Source organism: Mirounga angustirostris, unplaced genomic scaffold, assembly GCF_029215605.1.
Source record: "Mirounga angustirostris isolate CCGP_5_RB_7025 unplaced genomic scaffold, mMirAng1.0.hap1 SCAF_1, whole genome shotgun sequence".
NCBI classification, from domain to species: Eukaryota; Metazoa; Chordata; class Mammalia; order Carnivora; family Phocidae; genus Mirounga; species Mirounga angustirostris.
Genome location: NW_026991709.1, coordinates 111,567,812 through 111,587,863, shown reverse-complemented (window position 1 = coordinate 111,587,863; position 20,052 = coordinate 111,567,812). Strand labels below are relative to the sequence as shown.

Below are 20,052 nucleotides of genomic sequence, written 5' to 3'. Positions count from 1 at the left end.
TGCAGTCATAGCCCTTCTAGGGAAAGACAGGGATGGGTATTTTTGCTTGCATCCTCTCTGCTGAGCCCTAGGGGTGGGGAGGAATAGTGGATAGTGAGTGCTTACACACCTGTTAAAAACTACTTTTTTGTTGAATATGGTCCTCCAGAACTTGTGAATGCCAAGCCCCAGTGGCTATCAGAGCTAGTCCTGTCCCTCATGTGGCAGCCATAAAAATTGGGATGCTAGATGTGTGGGCACACTTCTTCTAGAGAGAAGCTGGAGACTTGGTTTTATTGTTGGAGTGAGCCAGAGGGAGAATGGAAGTGCCCACCAGCTCTTTGGGCCTTGGGGATGATTGAAATCAGCACTCGGTTGTGTGCTGGTTACAAGTTGGACCCTCATGTACAGCATGCAGTCAAACCTTTTCCAGGGAATGACTGGGAGATGGGTGTTTTTGCCTGCGCCCTCTGTATTGAGTCCTAGATGGTAGCCATGCTGGGTGCACCTGGTTTTGTTATGGTGTGTGGGACTCATGGACACAAGCCCTATTGGCTTTCGGAGCTAGGCGGTTTGGGGGCTAGTCCCTTGGATGGCAACCTTAAAAATTGGAGTGCTAGGGGCACCTGGGTGGCTCAGTTGGTTAAGTGTCTGCTGCTTAAGAGTGTGCTGGAGATTGTCTCCCTCTTCCACTCCTTCTCCCTCTGCCCCTCCCTGCTCAAATACGTTCTTCTCTCTCTAATAAATAAAAAAAATTTTTTTTTAAAGATTTTATTTATTTGACAGAGAGATAGTGAGAGCAGGAACACAAGCAGGGGGAGTGGGAGAGGGAGAAGCAGACTTCCTGCTGAGCAGGGAGCCCAATGCGGGGCTCGATCCCAGGACCCCGGGATCATGACCTGAGCCAAAGGCCGATGCTTAACCAACTGAGCCACCCAAGCGCCTCTAAATAAATAAAATCTTTAAAAAAAAGAGAAAATCAGTGACAACTAGAGTTGGTTCTTCAGAAAGTTCAACAAAACTGACAAACTGTTAACTTGACTAAGAGGACTTCAATAACTAAAAATCACAAAAGAAAGATAACATTACTACTTATATTACAGATGTAAAGGTTTATAAGAGTGTACTATGAACAACTGTAGAGTAAAAATTGGATAACCTAGAAGAAATGGACAAATAACTAGAAACATACAACCTACCAAGACTGAATCATAAAGAAATAGTAAAATTGATTAGACCTATTACTAGTAAGGAAATTGAATTAATAATCAAAAACCTCCTAGGAAATAAAATCCCAAGGACCAAATGGCTTTACTGATGAAGTCTACCAAACATTTAAAGAAGAATTAACACCAATCCTTCTCAGACTCTTCCAAAGAACTGAAGAGAAAGGAGCACTTCCTGACACATTCTGTAATGGCAGCATTACCCTGATACTAAAGTCAGACCCCACAAGCAAGAGAAACTACATTCCAATATCCCTTATATATAATGAAGCAAAAATCGTCAACAAAGTACTAGTAAACCAACTTCAACAGCACATTAAAAGTATTATACACCATAACTAAACTGGACTTATTCCTGGAATGGGAGTATGGTTCAATATATGAAAATAAATATAATATACATTAACAGAATGTAGGGAAAAAAAAATCTCACAATCATCTCAATTCATGTAGAAAACACATTTGATAAAATCCAATACCCTCTCATGATAAAAACACCCAACAAACTAAAAAAAAAAGAGAAGTAAACTGACTCACCATAATAAAGAGCATATATTTAAAAAAACACATTTAACAACGTATACTCAATGACAAAAGACTGAAAGTTTTTCTTTCAAGATCAGGAATAAGACAAGGATGCACACTTTCACCACTTTTTTTTTTTTTTTTTTTTTTAAGATTTGAGAGAGTGAGAGCATGAGTGGGGGGAGGGGCAGAGGGAGAGGAGCAGGGGAAGCAGACTCCACTGAACGTGGAGCCCGACACAGGGCTTAATCTTATGACCCTTATTAGATCACGACTTGAGCCGAAACTAAGAGTTAGACACTTAACCAACTGAGCCCCCCAGGTGCCCCATACCACTTCTTTTCATCATAGTACTGGGAATCCTGGCCAGAGCAATTAGGCAAGAAAGAGAAATAAAAGGCATTCAGATTGGAAAGGAAGAAGTGAAATTACCTCTTTGCAGATGACATGATCTTACATGTAGAAAACCATACAGATTCCACTAAAAAATTGTTAGAACTAATAAATGAATTCAGCAAAGTTGCAGGATACAAAAATCAACGTGCAAAAATAAATTGCAATCCTAAACACTAACAACGAACAATCCCAAAAGGAAATCAGTAAAACAATTCAACTTACGAGAGCATCAGGAAGAATAAAATATTTGAGATAAACTTAACCAAAGTGACAAAAGACCTATACCCTGAAAACTACCAAACTTTGCTGAAATTAAAAGACACAAACATCCTATGGATGTTAATCCTATCATGGATTGATAGACTTAATATGGTTAAGATGTCAGTACTGCCCAAAGCAATCTATAAATTTGATACAATTCCTATTAAAATCCCAATGATGTTTTTTGCAGAAATAGAAAAATCCATCCTATAATCTATATAGAATCTCAAGGGACCTCTAATAGTCAAAATAATATTGAAAAAGAACAAAGTCAGAGCTCTCCTACTTCCTGATTTTAAAACTTCCTACAAAACAGGGCGCCTCGGTGGCTCAGTTGGTTAAAGCATCTGACTCTTGATTTCAGCTCAGGTCATGATCTCAGGGTTGTGATATCCAGTCCTGCATGTTGGGCTCCACACTCAGCTTAAGATTCAGTCTCTCTCTCCCTCTGCTCCTCCCCACCCACTGCATGCTTGCTCTCTCTTAAAAAAAAAAACAAAACAAAAAACTTACTACAAAGCTACAGTAATCAAAGTAGGATGGTGCTAACATAAACAGACACAAAGACCAATAAAATAGCATAGATAGCTCAGAAATAAATACATATAAGTCAAATGACTTTGACAAGGGTACCAAGACCATTCAAAGAAAGGATAGTTCTTTCAACAAATGGTATTGGGAAAATAAGATATCCACATGCACCACATGCAAAAGAATAAAATTGGACCCTTATACCACATAAAAAAATTAAAGACCTTACATTTGAGTCAAAGACCTAAATGTAAGAGCTAATATATAAAACTCTTAGATGAAAACATAAGGGAAAAGCTTCATGACATTGGATTTGGCAATGATTTCCTGGGCATTAAAAGCACAGGCAACAAAAGAAAAAATAGATGATTGGACTTCATCAGAATTAAAAACTTTTTGCATCAAAGGGCAAAAGACCCTAAAGACAACCCATGGAATGAAGGAAAATATTTTTCAATCATATATCAGATATCCAGAATATATAAAGAGCTCCTAGGATTCAATAAAAATAAGTAAACCTGATTTAAAAATGCACACAGGACTTGGACAATCATTTCTCCAAAGAAGATAAACAATGGCCAACAAGCTCATGAAAAGATACTCAGCATCACTAATCGTTAGGGAAATATAAATCAAAACTGTATTGCATATATGTTAGGATGACTATAATCAAACAAAATCATAAATATGGACAAGGATGTGAAGAAATTGGAACTCTTGTGCATAGCTTGTGGGAACTTAAAATGGAAAAACCACTGTGGAAAACAGTATGACAGTTCATCAAAAAATTAAATATAGAATTACTATATGGTCTAGCAATCCCACTACTGGGTGAATACTCAAAAGAAATGAAAGCAAGAACTTGAACAGATATTCGTACACCCATGTTCATAACAGCATTATTCACAATAGCCAGAAAGTAGAAACAACCAAAGTATCCATCAGTGGATTAGTGGATTAAAAAAATGTGGTATATGCACACAATAGAATATCATCCTGCCTTAAAAAGAAAAGAAATTCTAATACATGTTATAACATGAATGAACCCTGAAGATATTTTGCAAAATGAAACCTGCTGGACACAGAAGGACCCTATGATTCCACTTATATGAGGTGCTTAAAGTAATCAGGTTCATAGAGACAGAAAATAGAATGGTAGTTGCCAGTGGGTAGGAAGAAGGGTAAATGGAGACATTGTTTAAGGGTACAGAGTTTAAATTTGAGAAGATGAAAAAGTTCTGGAGATGGATGGTAGTGATGCTTGTACAATAATATGAATATAGACACCAAACCAAGATGTTGACATAGGAAGTTCTGGATTTTCCCTCCTCCCATGAATGCACAGAATATACAGCTACACATGGAGTAATTCCCTCTGAGAGAAATCCAGAAACTAGCTAGGTGATTCCTACAAATCAAGCAACTAAGAAAATACTGACATAGTTTTACAGGAAAGACTGAGACTTACTCTTGCCACAAATCCTACCCTCACTACAGCATCATACAATCAAGAGGGAACCCCTAATTCCCAGCTTCCTTCTGAGAAGCAAAGAGTTGGGACCACACATCTAGCACTCCAATTTTTTTTAAAGACTTTATTTGTGAGAGAGAGAGAGAGAGAGAGAGAGAGAGTGAGTGAGTGAGAGCACAAGCAGGGGGAGAGGTAAAGAGAGGAAGAAACAGCCTCCCCACTGAGCAGGAAACCTGACACGGGGCTGGATCCCAGGACCCTGGGATCATGACCTGAGCTGAAAACTAGAGTCGGATGCATACCCAACTGAGTCACCCAGATGCCCCTCTATTTTTTTTTAATTTTTTTTTTATATAATTCCACTTTATCTCTGCTGTAATAATTATTATTCCCTTGTTTCTTCTAGCTTTGGGTTTAGTTCTTCTTATTCTTGTTTCTTAAAAGTATAAGTTAGGTTGTTGATTTGCAGTATTTCTTACTTTTTCAATGTAAGCAATTATAGCTATAAATTTCTTTCTTGGCACTACTTTTGCTACATCACCTAAGTTTTGGTATGTTGTGTTTTCATTTACATTTGTCTCAAGGTGTTTTCTAATTGTCCTTTCTATTTCTTCTTTTACCTCTTTTTAAAGGCCCTTAGGTTTGAACTTTACCCCACACTCACTCACTCTCTTTCTCTTTCTTTTTCTTTTTTAAAGATTTATTTATTTGAGAGAGAGAAAGAGCAAGAGTATGAGTGCGGGGTGAGGGGCAGAGGGAGAGGGAGAAACAGACTCCCCACTGAGCAGGAAGCCTGACCTGGGACTCCATCCCAGGACCCTGAGATCATGACCTGACCTGAAGGTAGACGTTTAACCTGCTGAGCCACCCAGGCGTGCCCCTCCCACACTCTGTTTCAAATAAAGTAAGTTTCTTTAGGAAGAACTTTGGAGGTCTTTTCTCACAGACTGCCTCTCTTACTGGGCGGACTTTCTGAGCCATTGATCTGGAATTGGCTCCATTCAAAATGCATCAGCCTCACTGGTTTTCTAATCTAGGAAATGACTGTTTACTTACTGTTTCCTGTGCTTGCTTGTTTATTACTAAAATCTATGTATCTCTTGAATGATTGCCTAGCACAAACCACATTTTCATTTTTGGTGACTCCCTGCTTTATGTGCAGTGTGCTGGTTGGAGATAGTTGTCTCTGATCTACTGTTTGCCCCTCTCAGCATGGATCCTTTGTCCTGAAGGTGAGCTAGGGTGAAGGTGACCAGGGCCCCAGTGTTCTTGGTTTTGTGTACTTTGCCATATTCACCAGGATTTAGCCTTTGCAGTTTAGAGCTGGAGAGGATGGACAAATGGTGGTGACCTTCCCTTCCTGCTGAGATACCATATTCCTTAACTGGAGCTGAGGGGAAAAGGAGCCCTGTGGTCTTCGCCACTGCAGTCCAGAGTGGAGCTTCCATCTGACTGACCTAATGGTGTCGGGGAAGTGGGTTGTGGCTCAAATGCCACAAACTTTTGATTTTCTTACTTTAGCTCTCCTTTAGCATAAATTTCTCATCAACCTAATAACTATCATTCTTGGTTTAACAGAGCAGTTGTTTTGAAGGAACAGTTTCTCCTAGTCTTTTATTTATTTATTTATTTTTAATTTTTTAAATTTTTTTTTTAAAGATTTTATTTATTTATTTGAGACACAGAGAATGAGAGAGACATAGAGCACATGAGAGGGGGCAGGGTCAGAGGGAGAAGCAGGCTCCCCGCTGAGCAGGGAGCCCGATGCGGGACTCGATCCTGGGACTCCAGGATCATGACCTGAGCCGAAGGCAGTCGCTTAACCAACTGAGCCACCCAGGCGCCCTCCTAGTCTTTTAAAATAATCTCTTTGATAATAAGAATATTCTTCTATATCGTCTGCCTTTTTTTTTTTTTTTTTTTTTTTTAGTTTTTGACAGAGAGAGACAGCTAGAGAGGGAACACAAGCAGGGGGAGTTGGAGAGGGAGAAGCAGGCTCCTGGCTGAGCAGGGAGCCCGATGCGGAGTGCCCCTATATCCTCTGCTTTTATAGAGATACTGTTTGGACATTAAGAGGACTTCTAATTTGAGACTTACTTATATGATTTATAGTTGGTAGCTTCTCAGTTTTTATATTAAATATTGGGTAAGTACGTGTACTCAAAATGATTGCAATTTTGTGGGAGTATTTTCTCAGTCCTGTCTGAGCGATTTTACCAGTATGAATAGATATAAGATCTATATTCAGAATTTACAAATTGAAAAGTTGATAAATGTAAAACCAGGAAGGAGAATGTTACACTAGAGGTCTCCATAAGCAACAGATACTTTATCATACTCATTTCTGTTATACTACAGTGTCTGGCATAGAATGTAAATTTCTTGAAGGCAGAATCTTTATCTCTGGGAGTACCTGAGTTATAGTAGGGATTTAGCAAATTTGTTCAATGAACCAGTGTATCAATAAAACAAAGAATAGGGGCACCTGGGTGGCTCAGTCGTTAAGCGTCTGCCTTCGGCTCAGGTCATGATCCGAGGATCCTGGGATCAAGCCCCGCATCGGGCTCCCTGCTCAGCGGGGAGTCTGCTTCTCCCTCTCCCACTCCTCCTGCTTGTGTTCCCTCTCTAGCTGTGTCTCTCTGTCAAATAAATAAATAAAAAATCTTAAAAAATATATAAAACAATCAAAATGTGGCAATTAATGTTTCAGGTTGACCTGTTGGGAATAAATTATGAAGTAGGAAATAACCAAAATGTCCATAAATATATTGAGCAGTTTGCCATCTCAGGGTTTCATTAGTGTTCTTCAGTGAGCATGAAAAACCATATTTAAGGGGCGCCTGGGTGGCTCAGTCATTAAGCGTCTGCCTTCGGCTCAGGTCATGATCCCAGCATCCTGGGATTGAGTCCCGCATCAGGCTCCCTGCTCAGCGGGAAGCCTGCTTCTCCCTCTCCCACTCCCCTTGCTTGTGTTCCCTCTCTCGCTGTCTCTCTGTGTGTCAAATAAATAAATAAAATCTAAAAAAAAAAAGAAAAACCATATTTAAGAATCTGGTAGCCTGATGTTTGCTGTTTTTAGGGTGATTTATGCCATCTGTTTTCTGCTTGCCCTCAGAAGCTCTGTGGAAAAAAACTTGAGGATAAAAATTCCAACTTTAGGATTTATTTTGCTATCTGACAAGTAGGAAATATATTGGAGATATACCAACATCTTGGGGTCACCTTTACACCTTTATGTCTAGCTTGTTTTATATGTCTCATTTAGGAGTTTTTGAGTCATTGTGACTCACAGCACCATCAATTAGCAGCTGAATCTTGGGTGTGTTATCTTCTTTGAAGCTTAAGTATTTTCTTCTCTAAAACGGGGATGATAATGCCTGTGATTTCTGATCCTCATTTGTGAGCATAAAGCTGTCTGTGTGTTCTAGGACTTCAATTTAGTTATGATAGTTAACTTCAACAGCCACAAATGAGTCGAAAAACCAGTTGTCTATAAACCACGTATCAAACTTCTACGTAATACAATGAAAGATGGGATTAATAGGATAATAGAAAGGTATAAGAGGGGGAAGAAAAAAAGGTGACTTAGACTGCTAATAATTTTAATAATAAGTGCATGTGAACTTTTGCCATAAAGGTGGTGATTATATTAGCACAATGATAAAATTATTAGAGTGCTAGGCTGAGAATAGGGAAACCTGAAACTTAGTGCTGGTTTAATCCCTATATTTGTGGAGATGAGTACTGTGCTAAAATGGGAAGAACATTGGCTTTGGGGTCAGTGTTACTAGGCTTCAAATTATGGTGCTATCACTGGGCGAGTTATTCAACTTCTTTAAGTCTGTCCACTTGTCTATAGTAATACATATCCAAAGCATTAGGGTAAGGAACATAGCTGTTATTATTTCTTGCTCTTATTTTAGGTTTTGTTTGCTTTCCCCCATTTTTTCTAGTTTCTTTAGATGAATATGGAGGACCTTTTCCTCTTTTCTAATATAAATATTTAGTGCTGTAAGTACTATGTTAGTTGTGCCTCACAAGTTTTGGTAAGTTGTGTTTTTATTTTCATTCACTTCAAATGTTTAGGGCTCCTTTGGCCCATTTCTGAGGCAGTAGTTTCCTGAGGACTCTATTTGGTGTTCTGTATTAGAAAGTTTTCCCACTGTGGCCATTAAGAATACAACAATTCCCAGCCCTGTGTAGACTCCAGGGGTTGTTCTGCTTACTCCTTTCATTCTCACTTTTGGTAGCTCCCTCCCACAAAATGCAGATTATTACTCAGCCAAGGACTTGAGTGGACACCTGCATCTATCTAGAGTTCTCTCTTTGTAGCTCCCTTATTCCCAATATGGTGTCCCAGAAAACCTTAGCTGCCTTGGCCTCTCCATACTCTGAACTCTGTCTCCTCAACTCACTGAGACCACGGGACTCTGGGTTCTCCTGCCCTGTTCTGAGGCTTGGAATTTCTCCAGGCAGTGAGCTGAGGTATTTGCAGGGCTCATTGAATTTATTTCTTTCTTCTCAGCAATTGCTGTCTTGTGCTGTTATCCATTCTTTGAAAGCTGACATTTCATACTCTGTTTAATTTTCTAGTTATTTAAACCAAGAGGATAAAACTAGTCCCTGTTACTCGGTCATGGCTGGGAAGTAGAAGTAATCTTAGCATCTTAGTAGGTAATTGATACATGCTAATTATCAAATCTTTTTAAAATAAATCACTCAAAAATTCTTATTGGAGTAAATTCTCAAGATGGGTGATTTTAGAACTGTGTATTGACATTGTATAAATTTTTATGCTTTCTCTTTTTTTGTTTTTAATCTCAGTGCAATTAATACATATAGTAGTCTGGGACTTCTTTTTTAAGGTTTGACATTCCTAGACTATTAATATGAACCAAATTTTGTTTTTAATGCTTTTTGAACTTTTTCAGAAATAATATGTTTTAAAAATTATATAGTTGGTCTAAGTAGTATTTACTGACTTAGCACTTTTAAGTATTTAATGTTTTCAGTTATTTATGGGCTTATTATATTTTTTGACATCTTTTAATCAGATATTATTAAGACCTAAAATCTAACCCAATGGTAAAATATATAACCAAAAAAGGTTACTAAGGAGAATTCTGACAGTATACAAGGGGAGATGTAACTTTGAGATGAAAGATAATCGGTTAGTGATTTAAAAAATGCCACAAATGTAATATCTAGATTTGTGCATTTGTTTTTTTTAAACAACCTTTTCTTATAATTTAAAGGCTTGACCTTTAATTATTATATAACCCTCAAATTTCTGTCTTATTCAGTGCTTTCCTCAGTGATGTGCAGAAAGACATGGAAGGTATGACTATTAAATTTGCAAATGGCATGAAGCTTGGAATGGTTAAAATACTAATGTTTTGCCCTTGAGTCCTAAAAGATAGGTACTGAAAAAAGGGGAAAAATAGCTTAGTAGCAGCATCTGTCAAAAATTTGTTAAAAAAAAAACTGCAATGTGTTTGCCAGAAACATCAATACATCAGTTACAGTGCATTAAAAGAAGTGTACAGTCAAGAGCAGGTTAAAGAGTGATAGTTCCTATTGTTACCTTCTTGTTGTTGATGTGTTTGATTTATTTAAAAAATTTTTTTGAAATAAATTTAGACATAGAAAGGCTAAAAAAATAGTACAGAGAGTTTCCATATACTCTTTACTCAGTTTCTTTTTTTTATTTTAATTTTTTTTTTTAAGATTTTATTTATTCATTTGAGACACAGAGATAGAGAGAGCATGAGCAGGGGAGAGGCAGAGGGAGAGGGAGAAGCAGGCTCCCCGCCAAGCCAGGAGCCAGATGTGGGGCTCGATCCTAGGACCCTGGGATCATGACCGAGCCGAAGGCGGACACTTAACCATCTGAACCACCCAGATGCCCCTACTCAGTTTCTTTTAATGTTAACATTTTATATAACCATGGTGCCTTTATCAAATCTAAGAAATTAAAATTTATACAATAAAGTACAGACTTCTTTCAGATTTCACAGGTTTTTCCACTAATAACCTTGTATTCCAGGATCCAATCCTGGCTATCTGTTGTTATATTGGTCAGATCATTTATAGTAGTATGTTCGGGTTTTGGCCCCAAATTAAAATATTGTACAGCTTAAGAACCAAGTCAAATGCCACTTTTTCTGTTACTGCCTCCCATAGTTTGATTTACTCTGTTGTGTACAGTTGTACTGCATGTTGTTTATACTTTGTTTTCTCTTACTGGATCTGTTAGTCCTTAGCCAAATAATTAATATTGGAAAGAACTCAATCTTATTAATCCTCTTACAAAGAGCCCTTAGGAAATGAGACCAGTGTATTCAGAGCATAGTGTTAAAGGAACTTAAAGTAACATGAGTAGTGGTTAAAGGACATTTTACTGTATAAGAAGAGCATAATTTCCAGCTATTTGTGAAAAAGGAATTAAATGTGTCCTGTATGTGAAAATTATGGGTAAATTTTGTCAGAATGATCTGATAAAAAATTAGGGAAAAGAGCAGTGGATATTTTTAAAATCGTAGAAAGTTGTTGATATAAATAAATCCATCTGTCTCACATAAGGAAAATGTTAGCTAATAAAGTCTGATCAGTGTAACTCTGGTCTATGTTTGAATATAAAAATTATGACAAAGTTTCCTTTGATATCTTCGTTGTTTGAAATACTTATATCAGATTTTGCAATCAGCCTTAATTGCCATTTAGACTAACATTTTGGCTTTTTCATTTTTGTAAATGTTCATTCTTGTTTTTGTTGCCCATTTTGGTTTTTACCTAGTTGGGTTTTATTTTGTTTTGTCATCTTATGGAAAGTAGTATAGCATAGTGGTTGAGAACATAGATTCTGGAGTCAGACTTCCTGGGATTGCATGCCTCCTGTGTAACCTTGGGCAAGTTACCTAACCTTTTTGAGATTTAGTTTCCTCATCTTCAAAATAAGGATAATAATAGTAGTTACCTCCTTGGGTTATTGCATAGATTAACTGAATTAGAACATTGAAAGAGCATAGTGCCCAACACAGAGTGTTGAGTGCCATGGCTCCACGAATGTTAACTCCTTGCTGTTACTGCAATTAACTAGTTAATTTACAACCTCAGATACTAACAAAATAACTCACCCCTCTCTGTCTCTCTTGTTCTGCTTTTAACTTTTATACTCTTACAAAGGGAAAGATGTATTGCTGCCTTGCTTTCAACATTTTTGTTGACATTATAACTGCATATACTTTTTTTAATTTTACTATTTTTTTTTAAAGATTTTATTTATTTACTTGACAGAGAGAGTGCGCACAAGCAGGGGGAGCAACAGAGGGAGAGGGAGAAGCAGACTCCCTGCTCAGCAGGGAGCCAGATGCAGGGCTCCATCCCAGGTCCCCGAGATCATGACCTGAGCTGAAGGCAGCCACTTAACCGACTGAGCCACCCAGGCTCTTAATTTTACTATTTATATAGTTTAACATTTAGTGCAGACTGAAGGGGAGGAAGGTTAAAGCTCTTTTCAGCCTGAAACAATCTTTTAAACAAAACCACTTTATCAAATTATCTACCTACTTGTGCACTTATTAACCAGTGTAATTTATCAACGAAAGTAATTTTTCCATAATGTTTATTGAAATACTGAAATTAGTGAAATATTGTAGTTCTAAATACCTTCTGAAGCATTAAAGCAAAATTATATTCAGTATGATTTTTATGTTTAGGTCATTTTGCAGTTAAAAAGTGGTAACCCAAACTACTTTGGAAAGCTTGGCAGTGTTTACTAAAGCTTGATACCCTATGATCCAGTTTGATAGCCTATGGTTCTACTTTTATGTATATATTTAACAGATGTGTACATGTGTTAATGTCCATGGAATGTTTATAGCAGCACTATTTGTAATAGCTCCTAAACTAGAAATTACCCTAATGCTCATCAACAGTAGAATAAATTTTGGCATAGTCACACAATGTAATACTATATAGAAATGGCAGTGAAAGATCCGCCAAGTACAGTTGCTCAACAGTAGGGCTGAATCTCACAAATACAGCATTGAGAGAGAGAAGTCTAAAAGGCCATTTACTATGCTATATGGTTTTGTTTATGTCAAATGTAAAATTAGGCAAAATGAAGCTGTTAGAAGTCTGTGTAGTGACATTAGGGATGGGGTTTGAGGAATAGTGACTGGCAGGGAGGATGAAGGGAACTTCTGGAGTACTGTTAATGTTCTATTTCCAGATACAGGTGTGTTCAGTTTGTGAAAATTCATCAAGCTGGAAAATTATATTTTGTGTACTTTGCTTTATGTATAGTCACAAAAGCTTTCAAAAGAAATTGACATATTTATATATTGTAGGCCTGTTGCATTATACATTTGATGATATTGAGGTGCCAGTCTGCATGCATTATTTTTGTCCAGCATTCTTGTTTAAACATCAGAGAATTACAACAACGAAGAGAGGATAGATGGGCATCTAGTTTAAGTCTCCTAGGCCTTGGTAGTTTTCTTGGGCTTCCTACATGTTGGCATAAAGTGCCTCTGTCAGAAGGTTGAGATGAGGATCTTTGATTACAGAGTAAGCATCCTTTCAATAAGAAGAGATTGGCTCTGAGAGGTGATAGTAGGCATGTGGATGGGGCTTAAGGTAGCACCTCCTTGGCCATTCTTATTCAAGGGACCAGGGAGTTGTGCCAAATTAATTGACAAAGCCCATTACACTACCTCGTAGACTTTGTAGATGATACAAAGTAAGCTTGCACTTAGTTTTTTTTTTTTTTTTAATTTTTTTTTTAAGATTTTATTTATTTGCGAGAGAGAGAATGAGAGACAGAGAGCATGAGAGGGAGGAGGGTCAGAGGGAGAAGCAGACTCCCTGCCGAGCAGGGAGCCCGATGCGGGACTCAATCCAGGGACTCCAGGATCATGACCTGAGCCGAAGGCAGTTGCTTAACCAACTGAGCCACCCAGGCGCCCCCTTCTTGCACTTAGTTTTAAGTGACTCACATCTCCGGGAAGGATAAGATTTAGTAAGTTGATTTAGAAAGTTATTCTTTTAGCATAGTCTGCAGGAAAGATGATATTTAATAACTTAAGAACTGTTTTTTTTAAGACTTCATTCAGTTTTCTGTTAATGCAACTAGATTGTTTTTTGGACTTTTAGCTTACGTTTGACTTTTGTAAATATTATGTTTAAAAATAATACACATTTGTCATAACAGATATAACAAAACAGTTATTAAAAAGCAAAACCCCTTTTCCAGTTTCACTTGTAGAACTTTTTTTGTATCTGTACATACCATAAATTAATTGATGCTACAATGCATTTATTTTATTACCCTGTGTTTTAACATACCTGAAATTGGGATGTGTCTTTCAGTTGCTCTCCACTAGGTGGCAATTACAATGGAGTTGACTTCGCCAGACATGGGAAATTAAGCCATAGCTGTTCATATTATTTTCACTTCAGTTGAGTTACATTCCTTGTTGGTACTATATGGGTTGAGTTTAATTGCTGTTACAAGTATCTTGAAAAGAATTGCACTGTGTGATTTGTCACTAAAGCAAAAAGTGTTTGTGCAGAAAGGCATAGAAAAGGCAGCAGGGTATGAATTTAACATGGATTGAAGCAAATATTCATTGTTGGAAGGATAACCACAGTTCTGTTTCTCTGCAAAATAAAAACCAAGTGCTTTATAGAATCAAGGGGATCTATTTTATAAATAAATGAAGATATGCTGCATTTTATTCCTGAAACATGCAAAAGCATTTCCCATTACAAGCCAATCAGTGCAGCTTAAGGCAGGAGAAATTGCCATATCCTGTGGATAGGTGGTTGGTGTGACCAATTCACATACCATATAGGAGGACTATTGTTAAGGCACTGTGTCGGGGTACCTGGGTGGCTCAGTCATTAAGCGGCTGCCTTCGGCTCAGGTCATGGTCCCAGGATCCTGGGATCGAGCCCCGCATCGGGCGCCCTGCTCGGCGGGAAGCCTGCTTCTCCCTCTCTCACTCCTCCTGCTTGTGTTCCCTCTCTCGCTGTGTCTCTCTCTGCCAAATAAATAAATAAAATCTTAAAAAAAAAAAAAAGGCACTGTGTCATAGCTTTAATTGTTCACTTCTTACAAATTAACTGAATTTGGTGATCTTTTTATGTATTCAGTGTTTTACATCTGTTGAGATAGTCATTTGAATTTTCTTTTCTAATCTGTAAATGTAACTTTTTTTTCTGTTAATTAACATTTTATGTAATATATTTTCTGATGTCAAACCATCCTGTATTTCTGGGAAAGCGACTTGATTTAACTTTTTAAATTAATAGTTGTTTTATGGATATCTTTTTAATTTAGAGTGTATGGATTTACCTCATTCTTTTTAATGGCTCCATTTTTCTGTTTTTTTTTTTTTTTAAGATTTCATTTATTAGAGAGAGAGGGCACTAGGGAGAGAGAGCAAGCACGAGTAGAAGGCAGAGAGGATTGGGAGAAGCAAGCTCCCGGCTGAGCAGGGAGCCCAACGTGGGACTTGATCCCAGGACCCTGGGATCATGACCTGAGCCGAAGGCGGACGCTTAACGGACTGAGCCACACAGGCGCCCTATTGAATGTTTTTTTAAATGGCTGCCGTATTGATGTGCATGATTTCCAGCTTTTGCTATTAAAAACAATGTAGCAGGGAACATCTTTCTATATATATCTTTATATACTCAGGCTGATATTTCTATAGAACAAATACCTAGAAATGTGCATTTTCATTGTTTGATAACATGAAAGAAATGTAAAAGTTAATTTTAAAAAAGTATTTACTTGGTTTAGAAATGCCAGTGATCATTGGAAAATATACCAACATGCTAACAGTGGTTTGTCTTTGGGGTGATGGGCTTATGTGTGATTAAAAACAACAACAACAACAACAACCAAACTTTAATGGGAGAATTGGAATGAACTTTAAAAAACTAAGTGCTTACGAAATCAAATACTACTTTAGAAGTCCTGGGATTGTGAGCATTTGGAGGCTAGGAACTGTCATAGCTCCCAGATAATTCATCTAGCATAATGCAAAATACATGAAGCAAATTTAAAAGATGTAGAAGTAAGTTGAATTGATTTTTTGAGTTTAACGGAGAAAAAAAACTTCTTGCCAATTCTTTTTCAGGGTTTTTTGATTAACTCAAAACCGGAGAATGCCTGTGAACCCATAGTGCCTCCACCACTAAAAGATAATTCATCTGGCACTTTCATCGTGTTAATTAGAAGACTTGATTGTAATTTTGATGTAAAGGTAATGTTTGCTTTTTTCCTTTTTTTTTTTTTTAACTTTTTTTAGTTTATCTACCTTAAATTCTCCCTTGTTTCAGAAAGGCTTTAAGAAGGTTTATACAGTTCATCCAGATTAAAAAAAGAAGGTGAGGACGAAAGGAAAATGGGAAGTTGGTGAAGGCAAGCAAGAGAGGAGCAGGTTTATTTAAGTTTTATTCATCTGCTACAAAATTGACTCTAAGCTTTTAGCAGCCAGTACAAAAAGGAGGACAGCTCGCATGGTTCCTAGTTTCTACAAGATTGTAAACAAATTGACAAGGATAAAAATGATTGCTCTTCGTTCTAAAAATTTTCAGGTGGTTGTTGGGAATCTTGAACTGTGGTTTAATAGTAGAATATTGCTTGATCTAATCTACGAATGGAAACATGAACCTTAGTTTTATGCCTTTACTCTTCCATGACCAATACTACACATATATTTATATTTATGTTGACATTGGGATTTCTCTTTTGCAATAAGCTAACTCTGTCACCTGTACAAAGTTTATCTCCTGGTGTGGGTTAGGTCAGATAGTAAAACAAAGTTTGCCATAGGACCTCCCTCACTATCATCAGTGCTGTTCTAAAGGTGTGGTTTTTTGATACTTTTAATACTGTCTTTACAAAAATAGTTTTGGATGGTCTTGGCCGAAGAGCCACATTGAGGCCTGTATAAAATAAGCCTTGATGTTACTTTTACTGAACTACCTCAGACCTGAGTGTCATGTAGTTTCTTGCATGTATCTTAGAGAATAGACATGGGATATTACTTCATGGACTTGACATAGCTTGATCTTAGATGATTTGTTCAGTAGGAACAGACCCCTGTTGTGCCTGAATTTTTGTCTCTGCTCCTTGCATTTCATGAAAGAATTGACACTTCCATAATAAACTTATTAAAGGAATAAAATAATAACTGAAAAAGGGTTTAGAAATGTAGAGCACTTTGTAAATGATAGGTGTTGTTACTGTTTTATATCATTTCCAAATCTAAACTCTTAGTTGCCTTTAAATGGGAAATAAATTAGAGCTTGAAGTCAAATGTAGATTTCCTGCTCTTCAGAATTATGTCTTTTTTATAGTAATTTGAATTTAAGCCATTTTAAGATTTGATCCAGAACTAAACTGTAATAATTGCAGATTGTTTCAACAAAAAGGAAACATTATTGTAATATTTCATTAATTTCTTGCTGCTAAGAAATTAAAAGTAAACTAAAATTTGCTGATTCTAAGGTTTATTGCATTATTATGCTATGTAATTTTTGGCTCAGTCTAGTCTTTATTAACTAGAAACTACAATACTTTTTTTTTTTTTAATAACTTTCTTCATTGGGGATGGAAGGTAGGTCACTGCAAAATTTAAGGAAATACTGTCATTGAATGTTTATTTTTGATGGTGAAAACACAACTCTGGAATGAATAGGTAGGCTTATTAGTCCTCTTGTCCCTTTAGTGGATCCTCATCATGAGTCTGAGTGCTTCTAATAGAGTTTTATGATTAGCTGCACTCCAGCTCATCTCTTCCTATTTCCTGCCTTGAATTTTATGCTGCAGCCATTCCACCTCCTTGAAGTCTCTCGACTTGTTGTAACAATGCTGACTATACCTTTGTGCCTTTGTATATACTATTTCCTCTGTCCAAGATCTCTGTCCAAGATGACATTTAAGTGCTAGCTGAGGATATTATCTAACTTTTTTTCTGCCCTGATAGAATGAATCATTCCAGCTCAATTTGCCACTCTTCCACTTTGTAAATATCTCCTTTACCCTTTATCACATTATTATTATTTATTATATATATATTTCACTTGTGAGCTGTGTTTAGAGTTCATGTTTTAATTATAGTTATTACTTAATTTGTATCATGGTGCATAGTAGAAGAGCAATAAAGGTTTGTTAAATCAAGCTATGTAGTATAGTAGTAACCTTCTACTTATGTGTATAATGCATTTTTAAAAAACATGTACATGTAAAAATGTTAGGATTCTCATCTTAGAAAGAAAAATGTTAGAAGTTTTCTCGTTATACCTCACCATGTAGATACAGTTTTAATGAATAAGGTTCCACTCTGTTGTACATGTTTTTAAACTCTGCTATCTTTCCTTCACAAATAAACAACAGAGTAGCCATTTAAGGCTAAAGATTCCTTACTCATGTTTTTCCTAATAGTTTCTGTCTTGCCTCAGTTATGTTAAAAATATGAGACTTCAGTTTACAGGGAAGACACATTAATTTTAATTAAGGTCTGGAATACTACATACTGCATACTTTTGAATCCCTTTTTTTTTTTTTCATTTGAAATACAGCTTTATTCTGATTCTAAACTAAAAGGAAAGGGAATGACAGCGACAAATTAGATTTTACCACTGGATATTGTGATGTGACTATAGCAGTCTTTTATTTGAAACTCAGGAAGGAAACAGTTGCATTCCAAAACAGCCAAATATGCATCCAAAAAATGAAGGTACTTTTTAAACAGCCACATTCACTTTGAAACCCATTCATCTCCTTCAGCATCCCAAAGATTAAGCACAAGTCCTGCTCAGCTATATAATAAAGTAGCAAGCATGCTGGACTTTTGGGGGCACCTGGGTGGCACAGTCAGTTAAGCATCCAATTCTTGGTTTTGGCTCAAGTTATGATCTCAGAGATCAAGCCCCATGTCAGGTTTCTTGTTCAGTGTAAGGTCTGCTCCAGATTTTCTCTCTCTCCCTCTGTGCCCCCCCCCCATACTCTCTCCCACTCTCTCTCTCTCTCTCAAATAAATAAATCTTAAAAACAAAACAAACAAAAAAACAAACAAACTAGACTTTTTCACACTGCACTTTCTCACAGGTCATCATCCTCATCCAGGCGAGCAGTTGCCTAAGCAACCTCTAGATCATGCTTATACTGTGTTGCCAAAGCTCGGTCCCTAACAGCCTCTGGTGGGGCAAGAGCAGCCATGGCAACAAACTCCAGGTTAGGGTCTCCAGTTACTTTTCTAGCAGACCACAAGAAGGGCTTTCCAAAGTTGTAGTTACTTTTTTGGCAGAAATGTCATAGTACTAAAGGTTCTTCTTTCAGTGGAAGACAATAGATTTTGCCTTAACTTTCCTGTTCTTAACATCTACTTTGTTGTCACACAGCACTATGGGGATGTTCTCACGTACTGTCCCAGATCTCTGTGTCAGGCACATTCTTGTAAGTAACCCTTGATGTTACATCAAACATTATAATGGCACACTGGGCCTGGATGTAATAACCATCCCTCAGCCCACCAAGTTTCTTCTGACCAGCCGTATCCCATACATTGAACTTAATAGGTCCTCTGTTGGTATGGAACACAAGGGGATGGACCTCAACACCCAAGGCGGCTATGTACTTCTCAAGTTCACCAGTCAGATGATGTTTCACAAACATAGTTTTTCTAGTACCACTATCGCCAACCAATACAAGTATGAATTGGACTTGGGATTCTCCTTGGGCAGCTATCATGCTGTTGCTTCCAAAAGTGTCTCTGGTCTGTCTGACTAAACTGAATCCCATTTTTATTGTTTATTAGCCGTGTGATCTCAGGAAAGTTATTTTACCTCTGTGTGCCTCAATTTCTTTATCTGTAAAATAGGAATTGTTATGTTCCCTATATCATAGAATTGTTATGAGGGTCAAATGAAATAAATCAATGTTAAATGCTTATCAAACGGTGCCTTGCACACAGTAAGTAAGCAGCAGGTAATAGCCATTGATGTTTTACACTTCTTAACAGTGGTGTAAAATAGAGTAAGAATAAAGATGGCAAAGATGCTTACTTCTATTAGGCCTAGAAGTTTCTCATAATCTGCTGTTTGCAAGCTGGAGAACCAGGAGGGCCAGTGGTATAATTCAGTGTGAGTCCCAAGGCCTCAGAACCAAGGGAGCTAATGGTTTGGAGTCAAAAGGTCCAAGAACCAAGAGCTTTGATGTCTGAGGGCAGGACAGGTGGATATCAGCAAGAGAGAGGGAATTTGTCTTCCCTTTACCTTTACATCTATTTGGGCCCTCAACAAATTGGATGATGCCCACCCACATTGATAAGAGTGGTAGATGTTTTTTTACTTAGTCTATTGAATCAAATGCTGATCTCTTTCAGAAACCCCTTCACAGACACACTCCAAAATACTGCTTTACCAGCTCTCTGGAATCTCTTAGCCTAGCCTAGTTGACACATACAACTCACCATCACATGGACCTTTCAGAAACTAAATTATTAACTGATAAGTCACACTATGATGCAATAACTCAGTGACAGTTGAGTGTGAAATTTCTATTGTGGTTTATAAAGGACAGTTCAGTCATGCCAGCATGTAATGTATAAAATATAAGTTTCATGAATACACAAGAAGTATGGA

General features: G+C 37.3%; 1 protein-coding gene and 1 pseudogene across 9 annotated transcripts in view; one reads left to right on the top strand and one right to left on the bottom strand.

Moving 5' to 3' along the window:
* The window catches only part of RNF13 (ring finger protein 13), a 160,532-nt gene that overhangs the window by 49,997 nt on the left and 90,483 nt on the right, over positions 1-20,052 (top strand). For 6 of the 9 annotated variants that reach the window (XM_064586401.1, XM_045903567.2, XM_064586406.1 and 3 more), the window contains one exon: positions 15,540-15,665. The exons of 2 other annotated variants lie outside the window; for them this stretch is intronic. In XM_064586401.1, coding sequence (XP_064442471.1) covers positions 15,540-15,665 — 126 coding nt within the window. Of the gene's footprint in view, positions 1-9,692; positions 9,728-15,539; positions 15,666-20,052 lie in introns of all 9 variants that reach the window. One more of the 9 variants, XM_064586412.1, reaches the window with a different exon arrangement.
* On the bottom strand, positions 18,512-18,991 carry LOC123834372 (GTP-binding nuclear protein Ran-like; annotated as a pseudogene).